General features: G+C 39.8%; 1 protein-coding gene across 6 annotated transcripts in view; it reads left to right on the plus strand.

The window, feature by feature from the left end:
• The window catches only part of NCOA2 (nuclear receptor coactivator 2), a 184,104-nt gene extending 173,484 nt beyond the window's left edge, over nucleotides 1-10,620 (plus strand). For all 6 annotated transcript variants that reach the window (XR_009957682.1, XM_062570289.1, XM_062570288.1 and 3 more), the window contains 2 exons: nucleotides 2,329-2,418; nucleotides 6,871-10,620. Coding sequence is in view for 5 of the 6 variants with exons in the window: in XM_062570289.1 (XP_062426273.1) it covers nucleotides 2,329-2,418; nucleotides 6,871-6,882 (102 nt within the window). In the remaining variant the exon portion in view is untranslated. The remainder of the gene's footprint in view (nucleotides 1-2,328; nucleotides 2,419-6,870) is intronic.
• The last annotated feature ends 3,258 nt before the right edge of the window (nucleotides 10,621-13,878 follow it).

The following is a 13,878-nucleotide window of genomic DNA, read 5'->3' on the forward strand; positions in this document are numbered from 1 at the left end:
GGCCTGTTAGTTGCTGTGCATCACAGACACATGTGATTTACTGAAAAAAAGCAATCTTTGCAGGAGGAGAAACTTTTCAGTATATAAAATAAACCACTCCCTAGATGTCTCCTCAGAATAGATGTTTATTAATCTACAGGCTTACAATACTGCCAGGGTCAAAACTTGCATGGCATTAACTAAGAATCATCTTGAAAAAGGCTTTTGAAAACAGACTAGAGCTGTTCTGCGTATTGGATGAAAGGAGCTGAGGAGTGGTATGAGACTTTTCTTTCTAGACATGTTCCAAATAATTCTGCTCTACTGGCAGGAGGCTGTAGTAACATGCTTAGTTTAATTGCAAAGGGGTTGTAAAACATGTCCCATCTTGTTTTAGTTGGATTTGATAATTAATAACACCACTTAACTTGCCTTCTTACAGAATCATCTGTAAAAAATCTCTTATTTCAGAAAAATCTTAAGAAAACTATATAAGCCTCTTTAACTTTTTGGCTATTTTCCTTACTTTTCTTACTTTCTGACTGAATTGCTGTTGCAGTCAGAAATGTTAATGTGTTAATATGGATGGTTTTATTTTTCACAGACTTCTGAAATGAATTTATTCCTATAACAAAACTCTTATCTATTTTTCATTGTATCTGTTACCATGCCAGTCACAACTCTTTCATCATCACTGGCAAAGAGATCTGTAATTGGAACTTCATCGATGCCTTTGCTGCTGGAGCCATGTGCTTTTCCATAACTGTCCTAACTCTACATGTGCCATTCTTTTTGTTCCAAAACTCCTTTTGATTCAGTAAACTATGATTTTGTGTTTTTGCTTTTTATTTTTTCCTTTCCTTGTCTACTGAACAAAATAGCGATGGCATGTGGGCATGTGCCTGTTGCGCCAGATCTTCTGATGAATGTTGGTAAACAGCAGAAAGTACTTTTCAAACATGGATTCTGTTACTCAGCCAAATGCATATAGATAAAGCTGTGAAGCTTTCTGCTCTCTTTCTTACCAAACAAAATAGTATGGTTCTCCTCCTTTTTTATTTAAATTTCCAGATTCATGTTTAAAAAAATCTGCCCATTTGTCGTTAAGAAATGGAAAACATCACTAGGTGGCTTACAGTGCTTAAATAATCAGTTGCTTGAGAGTTGAAAATTATGAAGCAAAAACACTTACATTCCTAACCTTTGCTGTAGAGCTGCTTTCTCGCCTCTGGCCGCATTGCAGAGACCACCTTTTTAACCATATAAGTGCAGGTAGCTTTGCAGCTCTTTGCAAAATCAGTGAATAGTAACAGAAACAGAACAATCAGGAGGACTTGAAACAGGAAGTCTTTGGTGTGGTAAATTCAAGGTATGCAGGTTGTTACAGCTGAAATGGGGTAGTATAGTGGCAGATTTTCCTCTCTGGGGCAACCAAGAGTCTCCTAAAGGGCAAGTAAAACAGAAAACATCATTTTCCTGCCAGAAAAATCTAGAGGGACAGATCTTCAATATTATCCCAGCCATCTGATGTGCGGGAGGTGTGAGAGAGAACTGAGTCAACAAAGACTCTCTAGGAAGATGCTTTAAAACTTCTAAGCAAAGTTGGATTTACTAATACTGAGAGCCTTGCTGGAGGGCTATGTTCTGTATTCTCTATCCATTCCTATGTGGTAAGATTAATCCTGTGATTAAGAAAGCAACGATGTAAATTCAGCTAGCCAATTTTTCCACATAATGAAGCACCCTTTGGTTGTGCAGAGGCACACAGATTCAGTACTTTCCAGTGGCTGTATTCAGCAAACTATTGAGATCATCCATTTAGGAAAGCATGCGGCTGCAGGTTTTCCCATTTAATGCTATCTTCTTTCCATTGCTTACAAGCAGAAAAAGATATGTCATTAGAACTAAATCAATACTGAATATAATTCAGCCTACATGCTTTCTTATCAGGCTTTGAAAAATTGCATGATGGGTTGCAGAAGCAGAAAGTCTGCAGGTCATTGAGGATAGGAAAGTGGCTATGCGTTTCTAGTTTCAGGACCTTCATAGCAGCATCTCGTCTTAAAATAACATGGCCTGATGTATGAACTCTGTAAAATATGCACAAGGGCCGTAGCATCAGGAATGAAATTTTTGTTGTTGACTATGAAGCAGAATAATAAAGAGTCAAGTACATGCTGAACAAGAGGGGTGCTCAGCTGTATAGTTACCTCCCCCCTGACAGCCTCATTTCAGAAGTGGATATTTGTATATGCAAATACCATAGTGGTTTATGATGTTGTTTTTAATTCTCATCCCTTTTTCCAACATATTTTTAATCCATTTGCCTTAATATCTTGTTATCAATAGGTTAATGATCCTGCTATGAGGGGAGGCAATCTTTTTCCAAACCAGCTACCTGGAATGGATATGATAAAACAGGACGGAGATGCAACACGGGTAAGAAATTACATATATAGGCACAAGAAAAGGAACCGAACAGTCAGTATAGTGTGGTCTATCATGGATACGCTATGGTTTTTCTTACTTACAAAGTTAGAAGTACCCAGGGTGCTAGTAATTTTATTTAAGGCCTTCACAGTTATTTTTTTTTAATTTATCTTTTGGTGACATCTCTAAGTTCCTTATTTAGATCCCACCAGCATTATTAAAGTGAATAATACAGAATATATTAACACATACTGAATTAACAGTTAAGTTCAGCAGACTTTTATTTATGGTTTATTTGCTTTTTACAAAACAATTACATGACTGCTTTCTGATGGTGGGAGAGACTTGCGATTTGTATTTTCACTGCTGCATGTTTAACCTGTTTAATGTTTGTCCTGCTTAAGTGCTTTTCCGCGGGCGCGGGGTGGAAGCACCATCTAGCGGCTGCTGCCCCCGCGGGCTCGTCCCGGCGCTGGCGCTCGGCTCCGGGCTGGCCGCAGAGCCGCTGCCCGGCTGCCCGCCTTTGCAGAGCAGTTAGTGGTAAAGCCTTAAGACGCGCTGCTTTACGCGTGCTCCGTTCCCGGCTTGCTGCGTCTGGTTGCGCGCCGCTGTGCGGGCGCCTAGTCGAGGAGCACTCCGTACCGGGGCTCGCAAGTTGAAACCGCTGAAGACTTCGGGCTTAAGAACTTCATGGTCCTCTAGTGGTATTAGAGAAACAGAGGTTACAAGTGAAACGTGCAGCTCCTTTAGCTTAGCTTTTCTCCTTATGTTTTGATTAATATTAGCACTATTGATCTCAGTGTTTCTTCTGTTGGTAAATTTTTATTCAAAGTTGATTTGGACATAATAACTTAGGTTATAACCGGAGTGTGATAGCCAGTTTTCAGCAACAGGAGAAATGATCTGAATAAGAAAGATCCTGAGGGAGACTGCATTTATTTAAGTTACTGAAATGTCACACGCTCTTGGCAGACAACTGTCTTTGAAAGTAACCAAAAGAGGCAGATCTAAGCTGTTATTTCTATGAGAGTTATTTTTTAACCTGCTTGAGGTCCATCCTTTACAGCATCATTTCCCGTCCTCTCCTTGTAATGCAGTGTTGAAATCAGAAAGATGGAATTAAATATACAAATTTTTCTCTAATACTGAATCCAATAGCATAAATTTAAAGTTTTTCTGCTGTTAGAAAAAAGGGAAATTTGAATAATAAGAGAAAGCTATTGACTCAAAATATGTTGAGATTAATGAAGATGAAGGGCATGAAAGTACTGACAAAGAAGTAGCCAGATGTGTATTTTATTGTGTCCATCTCTTTTTGCACTTGTATGTCTTTTAAACTCCCTGGAGGCCAATTCTTTTCAATACCTTAGGGGTTCACGTGTCTCCAAGAGTGGAGGATCTGGGAATGGAGAATCTTTTCTACAACCTTTTCACGGTCACTTTGATGACTGATAAAAAGATGTGTTTTTTCCTGTTTTACCATAAGCTGACATATACCAAGGAATTTTTAGTTACTTAATACTTTCCTTATTCTATAGAATTCCATATATAAAAAGAAGCCAGACCATCAGAAAACAAAATACAGGGTACCATTGAGGAAAGAAAGGAGAAGTGGAGAATGAAGAAGAGAAAAGAAGTCAATTTTAAAGAATGACTTGGGGGGGAAAAAAAAAGAGAGAGAGAGAGTATATGTGACAGAAAAGGCCTGGAGGCATATGAGAGAGAATGGAGAAAAAAAATCAAGAGAAAATTCAGAGAAGAGAGTCTTAAGGGCAGGTGGAAGAAACTGAGTGGCAGGACTTCAGCTGAAGTTAGGTCTCCTATGGACAAAGGTGCCACTGAAGGGGGGTGAAATTAAAATAATGGGCTCAGTGCCATGACAATAAAATAGCGAGTGGCCATGCCTGACAGCAGTAATGACTCAACTGGAAAAAAAAATCTTAAACCTCTTGAATTATTTTGCAAGAGTACATCTGATTACCCTCAATGTAGTGCAAATTTTAATTTTATTCCACTAATACAGCTCTAATACTGCCAAGGAAAAGGTGGAGAGCTTTACATACATGCTACAATTCTTTTATAAGCACTAGAACTATCTTTTCGCAGAACTTTGAACTGCAGTAGAGTTTAAGTAGCTACTGTTTTCATGCTATAAACTACTTCTATGCAACTTTTTTTTTTTTAAGTACGAACTTTATAATTAGAGGGCTGAAAAGAGGATTAATGTGCTTCATCCCGTGGCGGTTGTGGCTTTAACATGTTAGAGCTGAGAATATTCATCTGACAAATTTCGATTATTTTTCAGTGTTTCGTAAATTTGATCTTAGGGAATTGTACTCTTTAAATGGATCAGTTCTCTTAAGCGTTGAGCAACCAGGGTGTAACATGTTGTTACTGAAATATGTATATACTACAGTTACTATTCTAATTTCTATTTGCTTAATACTGTTTCATTTTCTTTTAATATGCTAAGGGTAAGACTTCCAGAGCTTCTAGGGCATACAAGGATGATGCAAAAATACAAACAGATTGTTTTAAAAGTAACTAGAGAAAAAAAATAATTCTGTCTCCTTCAAGGTGAAAGGTACCCTTTATTTGTAGACCTGAATATTGTTGCAACAAGAACAGTTTAATAACTTATTATTTCACCATTATTGGAACAAAGTTTTATAAACTAACTTTAGGTGGTAAAGGAAAAATGTCTGAATTTGATGCTGTTTAAAAGCAAGTATCTCAGAAAAATAGTGTAAGTATCTGAATTTTTTGAGAGACATCCAACTTAATTGAACACCATGTAGCAGTATTCTTGTTGTTGATGGCCAGGTTTTCAGATTACTTCTCTATTTTAAAGTTAGATAAATCAGACATGGAAGTTATTCTGAGTAATTTTTCCCACATTGCCTATCATCGTAAGAATAATAATTTGACAAATTTCCATGAACTTCTCTTTACTTTGGTTATAGCTAAATAAAAATAAAAAGAAAGGTTTCTAAAAGTAATTTGTACCTTCTTTGTGTAATTTCCTTCTTAATACATTTTATCACCCTATGACTTTTTGTTAAATTATAAAGCAAATTCATTCTCTGCAAAAGTTATATAAATAAGTCATTTCTCTAGTGGAAAACAACTCTGCAGAGATACTATTTGCAAAACATCCACTCTGAAAATAAGGATATCTCCTCTGGCTTTGCAGAAATCTGTTCAGACTTTATCATCAGGAGGTGCTAACCCAGTCCCAGAACTGCCTCTCAACATGTTAGGAAGAGAAGCCAAAGTTGAGTTTGTTCTTATCAGTGAGGCTTTGAGGGAAGCGAGTGTGGGGTCTTCACCCTCTCAAGAAAACAAAATGAGAAGCGCCACCGTGTTTGCCGTGGGGAGGGTCCGTGTTGGCCTCCGTGCGTTTCTTCGCGGCTCTGAGAGCTCCAGCTGTGCCCGCGGGCAGGGCTGGACGTACCCGAGCCCGGCGCCGTGGAGGGCTGCGTCTCACCTCCTGGGACTGCACAGGGGAAGGTGGTCGAGTCTGGAGACAGCTCCCAGAGGAGGGCCAGGTGGCCAGTGAGAAAACTGCCTCCGGCCGGAGCTCATGGAGCAAATGAGACCTTTCCCGGGCCAGACGGGAGGCTGCTGAGCAAAGGGCTCCTCTTGGCACCACTGGGTGCAAGTGAAAACCAACCCGGGGGAAAGAAAATAGCTTTCAGCTGGGTTGAGTCCCCGACCACAAAGCCACGTGGGCGCAGGAGGTGACAAGGGGAGGCAGACAGAGAGGTGCACGCTGCAGGCACGGGAAGGGGCAGTCTTAAAACAACGGTCAAAACCACATCCTTGGGTTTTTTTTTGTTTTTTTTTTGTTTTTTTTTTAATAAGAAAGTACAATAATCAACTTAGCTGAAACCAGTTTGTGTAAAGACACAGCAAGGGTAATAATTACGAAGTAAAGAACATCTTTATGGGTTGCTAGCTGAAGCTTTCTTTATTCTTCTTTATTCCCTTTTTAATTATAATTGTTGAAGAGAAAAGAATGAGTGTAACACAGAGAAATTTGGCTCACAACCAAAGTTTGAGACCAACTTCGCTTAAACCATATTGCCGTGCCTTTATGTGGCGTCTACAAATGGTAGACAAGCCCGAGTTGTTATAATACCCATGATAATTGGAGTGAATTAAGGACTGAAGGATGTAGTGAAGCAAACCCCCACTGATTTCACTGGAGTTAATCACAGGCCTGTTGTATCAGCATACACAAAGAAAAGAGTGGGTTTGTAAACTGAAATCAAATCTCAAGTTTAAAGTAATGCATCAATGTAGGTGAATAAAAATGCGTGCATTGCAACCTGTTCAGAGTATCGTGGAGGGAAATCGTGTATTGCACAACAGCATCCACGTCTCGTTCACCTATCTGTCCTTCCAGCATCCAGGAAGGGAAAAAAATGATTTATCTTTCTCCAATTTCTATTTTTGCAGAAATACTGCTGACCCTGAAGGCGGTTTGGTTGCTCCTTTCTTCGGCTGACTGGGCTTACGGCCCCGAACCCTTACCAGTTTGAAGAGCTGCGTCCATTTGGCGTGACCCAGCTGCCCGGCAAGTTGCAGCGGCGGGAGCCCAGCTCCCCGCTGCCGGTAGGACTCAGCTCTGCCTTCCCGAGGGGAGTCAAAACGGTCGTTGCTGAACGAGCAGCCTCTTCTTTGACAGTCTGAAGCTAGCGTACAGACAGTTGCTCAGTCTGTTCACTGCATTCACCTTAGTGCAACTTAGATCTCTCCTGCGAAGTAAATGTTGACAGGCAATTCTCATAAACCATGTCAGATTGAATGTATTTAAATGTATGTATTTAAGGAAAAACAACCACGTTCTTGTTCTGTTCCTGTTTAGTTCTAGATATTTTTTTTCTTTTTTTTGCTTTGTTTTCCCTGGCTACTCAGTCTGGTGCAAAGGATTCATTTCCATCTGAAAACTGGTGTTTTAAACTAAGGCCTGCATTTTGGGGCGGAGAGGAGGCATGGAGAAGGGTTTAGAAGCAGCGTCTGGTACATTTTGACCTCTAATGAATATGTTTCATTTGCGACAAGTCAGAGAAGGTGAACCTGTGTAGAAAACTATACAGACCAATTTTGAATGGGGTAAAAGTTGTAAAACAGATGAAAATTATCCCACGAGAGGACTATTTATAAATGGTGTTTTGGTTGGGGTTTTTTTTGGTAACATAATGCAAATCATGAATCCAAAAATATGTAAGTTTGTTACATTCTTATTTAATTGAATTCTTAAAAATCAGCAAATCCTGATTTTTACCTGGCTCTCCTGACCTCTCTCACCTTCTTTATTCTAGTAGAGTAAAAGAACAGGTTAGCTCTTCAGTAACTCTCAGTTACTGGTTGCTGAACAGCCAAGTTCAATGATAATGCATGTACTGATTATGGTAGTGGCAGAATTGGTGCATAGTATCAAAGAACTAAAGATACCTGCTTTAAAGCATGATAATTTCTGGTTCCCGTTCCCTTAACTGGGAAAATAATGACTCATGTAATACCTATAGCAGATATCACTACAGACTTCACCGCTGTTGTGTGTTTCTAATTATTTTAAAGCAGTGTGGACTATGAGGAAGTTTTGTAAGGTACCTAAAATCCAGTTTATATGTAAACAAGCAATAATTTAAGTTGAAACTTAAGTGTTTTACTTGTATAATTTTTGTGAGATATACATGTTGTGAAGTTGATTCCAAATGAGGTACTTCAGTATTAAATTAGATATCTTCTTAGCCGTGTGTGTCTCCTGGGAAAGTGTTTTGTAAAGGATCACAATGCCTTGATTAGACCTAATTTGTAGGCTTGAGACTTCTTATTTTCTAAACCTTGTGATTCTGCTCATAATGTCATTTATCTAACCTAATACTATATGCAGCCACTGTAGGAACCAATTCTTGATTTTTGTATGTTTATATTCTTTCGTAACGAATCTTAGAGAAACTGTTACTAAGCAGGCCACTGTTAGGGGATTTTTTTTCCTTGCCCACTGTCGTTGGAATAATCTTTTACTAAACTGACATCAGTTTCTGAGGACCTGAAATACGAAGAAACTGATGACGTTTTTGACCTCTCTTTTCTTTCCTCCAACCCCTAATCCACCTACTCTCTAACCTGAACACAAATTTTTGGATGTCATATAAAATGCATTTTATAATATCTCATCAGCCATGCCTTTTGGGAGTGAAAGGTTTATTTTGTTGCCATTTGATTAGTTTTATTTTGTTTTTCAGATGGGAGTTAAAATAAAATAGCAGTTACTTTATATTAAGGCTAAGGAAAATATGAAAAAGTGGTTTGAAATAGGGTTGTTTCTATAGAAGGCTTTTGATGAAAGTCGAGGAAATGTACTAAGAAAGCAACGCCACGTTTCTGGAGAAACAACACTTTTCAGCAGTCACCGTTTTGTTATCCAGCTCCAAAAGAAATTTTGGTCAACTGAGCCATCCTTTTAGGCACTGACGGAAAACTAAAATAACTATCATCCCTGAGCTCCGCAGCCTTGATGATATGATGACATTTGTGTTAAACATACATTCTACATCTGAGGTAAATTTATTTATATAAGAAATGTATAAATTTGAAAGGATTAACTTCCTGCAACACAAAGTGTAAATGAATTTTGAAATAATTTTGGTTGTATTATATTCTTTTTCAGTGCTTAATCATAACCTCTTTAGATTATTCTTTCTCACAGTGGACATAGTAGTTTAAATTTGTCCTGTTTCATGACAGTCCTGCAAACCCTTTTCATCTGTAATGATCATGACACTTCATCATCCATTGCCATTTTGAAAGAAAGGAGATTGTACCTACCACTTTGACTCAGCTTGGGTTCATGGTGATTTTAATTGTCTTCTAGCTAATGAAAAAGAAAAGTGAGTGAAGGAATCGTCTGATCATATTGATCACTATAGAAACAACAACAACAACAAAGGCCAAATCAATTCCCTTCATTATCAGTATTTTTCATCCTGTATACAGTAAATTTGTTGAAGAAAGTACTCGGTTTTTGTTTAACGGAACAATTAATCAGTGTTCTACTTAACATTACTAAATGTGAAAGGCGCATAATGTGAAAAAATAAGCATATATACACGGTCATATGACCTGTTTTAAGTGTTCATGTAATGTGGTAAGTTAAGAAGTGAAGTGAGCTGTTTTGCTACAATGAATTAATTTGTACTCAGTCTTTAGAATATTGTCCCACTCCAGTATCCCTTTGGGCCTGTATTAATTAAAAGCAATGTTTTTGCAGTTTATACAATACATTTTTTAATCTTTGTTTAAAAATGGAATTCATATGGGCTTAACAGATGAAATGGGTGGCACAGCTCCACTTGCAGAACCCAAAGATACACAATCAGTTTTGAAATGCAACTTAAGCCATTAATTGTTGGTGTGAATTTAAAAGTTTTCTAGTATTTGTATGGTAGTATGCTGCCTAAGAGCAAAAGCATTCTCTGCACAAAAGAAAATTTACTGTAGTGGCTTTGATTTTAATTAGAACTTTCTCCCTGGTGTTTCTTTGTAGACTAAAACAAAATCTTTTAAGTTTCTTACTACAGGTAAAAGCTATGTGCAAGAACCTCAAAATGCTAAAATCTAGCATAATGCCTTAGATCTGTTTTTAAGTCTTGTATATTCCTACATAGCTGTCCGATGTATTATATTTGTATAGTGAATTGTGTACAATTTTGGAATAAGTGCATCATCACTGAATCTTTATGTTGTTCAATACAGATGATGGACACATTTCTTCAAACATTTACTGTCATTTAATTTTTTCCCTTTATGTCATTTGTGGGTTTTATTTGTACAGTTCATCATGAAGTTGCATCTGAGATGTGTGTATATGAAAAGATTATACAAGGGTAAAATTAAGCAATATATAAACTATGGTTCTTCAGGAGAAAGCTTACAGTGTTTCAGGTTGTGATTTATTTTCAAAACGGAGTTGACTCTGAACATCACTTTGTTCACCTGCATTGATGTTTGTATTTCTAGTGTGAGCAGTTTATGCAAAGGTAGATATATTCAGAGAAATTTTAAATACATTTATGCAAGTTAATATTGCTTTGCTGATGCTATTTGCTTATTTGATGTTAAATAATGCTATTGTAAATAAAGAATTCTGTTGTTATTGCATCATTTAATAAATTTTAATGCCTTCGGGTTTTACATGGCTTTAGAGATTTCAACGTGTTTCTGTTGTGTCTTCATTTGTTCTCATATAAAGGTATAGGCATATGATAGTACTAAAGAATAGATGAATCTGCAGGTTTTAAAAAGACAACAGGCTTTCTCTTTTGAATGTTTTATATATTCCAGCTACTTGTTATTCTTGAAATCCATTTATCCTTATAATCCTATCCTAGTTGAAAATTTTACCTCCTAGCTTAATTTGAGATCAGTTCATTATGAGTACTTTTTTATATATCAGAGTCAGCACTCGGTGGGCATCTTCCTTGGTGGTTTCAGGAGATGCAAAATGATTACAAGAATACTGGTTTACCAGAATGGTCTACTACTCTGTCTAGGGAATGAGTGAGAAAAAGCTACCTAAATTAGGGAAAAAAAATAAAAAATATAAAAGCTACAATAATTGTTGAAGATCTCCCAATAACGTCCTTTCACTATTCCTACTAAAATAACAAGGCCTACCTTGTAGTTCTCTTGGTCTGGCTTCAGCAAAATAATGGTGATCCTTGCATGTGACAAAAAATACCAGCACAGTAAGGAAAGCTAGGAAGGGGGATGCTGCTTCCCAAAGCAAAGTCAGAAACATCCAGCAGAGAAAATGTTCATGAATATCAAGAGGAAAGCTGTTTCCTGTTTGAACCTTGCCTTTCTAAGGACAAGTGTGATTATTGCCTCTTGTTCTGTCACATGGGACGGCTGAAGAGAGTTTGGCCCCATCCGCTTGACACCCTCCTTTCAGGTACTTGTACACACTGATAAGATCCCCCCTCAGTCTTCTCTTCCCCAGGCTGAAGAGGCCCAGCTCTCACAGCCGTTCCTCATAGGGCAGGTGCCCCAGCCCTCTGATCATCTTTGTAGCCCTACGCTGGACTCTCTCCAGTAGCTCCAATCCCCTTATCATCTGTTTATTTTAAAAAGCAATGAGAGTTCTCTTTAAATCTTGACGATTTAAAACTCGTAGCGTTGATTTAAATGTATAATGAGCATCAATAATGAGCAACAGTAACTTGGCTTTGGTGGCGGAGACCAGAGGGTACCTTTGGATGCACACGTAGTATCCATACCAGTGCTTCCAACCTGACAGATAGATGGCAACAGGGATAAAAAGTGGCAATATTTGAAAACAGTATCAGGCTAAGAGAGAAACTCAGGTGAGCTTAGGAAGGCTGCATTCCCATCATCTCCCTACCCACAGGGTATGTATTGGCTACCCGTGGTGTGTTCACCTTGCAAAACTGATGTTTGGTGGAGAAGGAGGTTTTAGGTGGGAGTCAAACACCCTCTTGCCTCTGGAAGAGCTTTACCGTGGTAAGCTGTGCATCAAGTCTTGCGGGTGAGGCTTTCTGCTGTGCTGGAATAAGGATGGCCCAGAGGCCTTGAATTATTCCCACGCTTGTTGCTCGGTGCTTCTCCCAGTTGTCCACTTAGTAGAGGAGCATGAGAGGACTTGGGCTGCAGTTCCTTGACCAAAACATTTTGATCAATCCAGTATATCCATCCACATTAGGCCATTGCTATGGTGCAACGGCTCGGCAAGCACTCTCAAGGATGTCCCATGGTGCTTGTCCTCAACGTGCATCCCTGCATCCCTGTGAAAAAGGACACTGCCAAATACCTCTAACATCCCTTGGGTGAGGGCAGCCATGGCTGAGGGAGTGCTGTTACTGCCTTCCACCAGGTCAAAAAGCCGTAATAAAGTCCTAAAAAAAACCCTGCATGGCACTGCTGTAGCCAGAAGCTGCAGGACTCCTGCGTGGCAGCTGGGTGTCCCGCTGCCACGCTGTACTGGGTGCTGAGAGCCCCCCAGCCTGGCCCCGGCAGCGACTCCAGGGCTGGTTTCCAGGATTTTCCCTGCCCAGAGAGAATGGCAGAGCGAGTTTTTTCCTGCATGGGATTTCCCTCCCGTTCCCCGCAGCCGGGGCGCTCTGCATGCAAAGGTGCCTGCGTAAATGCATGAGCCACGTGTGTTCCCGCAAAGTTAACTGATCTCTGTGTTTGCACCTCTAACAAGAGGCAGCTTGTTTATCTGGCAAGGCTGAGAAAGGACCTTGGAAACTGCACCTGAAAACGGGTTGTGTTTTTACACCGGTTGCTGACGAGGTTTTCGAGCAGGACGGAGCTGCTCAGCTGCCCGCTCCCGACGGGCAGGCATGGGGCTGAAGCCCCCCTGCTCCGTTTTGGTAGCCAAATTCCCAGTGCAGTGCATTCCCTGAGAAAGGGCCCGAGCGGCTGGCAGGAGGGTGCTGATCACCCTCCAACTGTGTTTTCCTCGAGGGGGGGGGGGGTTACAGGCATGTGTGGCAGAGAGTGGTGGCAGCCAGGGACCAGGGACGGGGCTCGGGGCACCTCCTAACACAAAAGGGCTCAATACACACCGGAGAGTGGGGGGGGGGGGGGCAGTCTGGCCTCTGCCGGCCGGCCCCAGGCATTAAAGCAGCGGTCTGTGCATACTTCGAGGAGATGCAAACTTTTGCCTTTACAAAGTATTTTATTTACCTGTCTGTACAAAGCTGCTGGAAGGCGCTCAGTTCTGCTCTCCCCATTTCTCCCAGAGGTTGGGACCTTTTTATGCTGCAATAGATTTGACCACTTAGGGTAACTTAACCTACAATTAACCTCTTAGTGAAAGCCTCAACATAGTATCTGGAAAATAGCTGTAACAGTGACGTGGGCCTTTTTCTTCTCCTGTGCTCTGTGCTCCCAGGCTTGCAGAAAAAAAGGAATGTTTTAATTTCTCCCTGTGTGTGCCTACAAGACTAGATATGGGTCAGATAAACCAATTTAACTAATGATGAGAATTTAAAGACCTCACATTTTATTTGTTTTAATTTATTCTGAATCTCCCATGCAAGCAAGCACAAGCCCTCCTTATGTTGCAATACCTGGGCACTAGGCAGCTAGAGGTCTCCAGATTATCTAGCAACACTTTGCTTCAAACAAATAACTCGGACTTTTCTGTACAATGACAATCTGAGTTCAAATATATGTTCCTGTGCATCTGATTAGCTCTGCTACACTTTTTTGCTACTAATGCTCAATAATACCACTCAATAACGCTTTAATGCTAGTAGTATCAATAAAAGCAAGTTAAACTGCCTTCCTGTTGCCTAAAGCAATAGAGTCAGTTCTGTCTTACTATAGATAACAGAGATTTGGAATAACCCAGAGAAAGTAAGGAAATATTTGAAAACAGTATCAGGCTAAGAGAGAAACTCAGGTGAGCTTAGGAAGGCTGCATTCCCA

Source organism: Rhea pennata, chromosome 2 (assembly GCF_028389875.1).
Source record: "Rhea pennata isolate bPtePen1 chromosome 2, bPtePen1.pri, whole genome shotgun sequence".
NCBI classification, from domain to species: domain Eukaryota; kingdom Metazoa; phylum Chordata; class Aves; order Rheiformes; family Rheidae; genus Rhea; species Rhea pennata.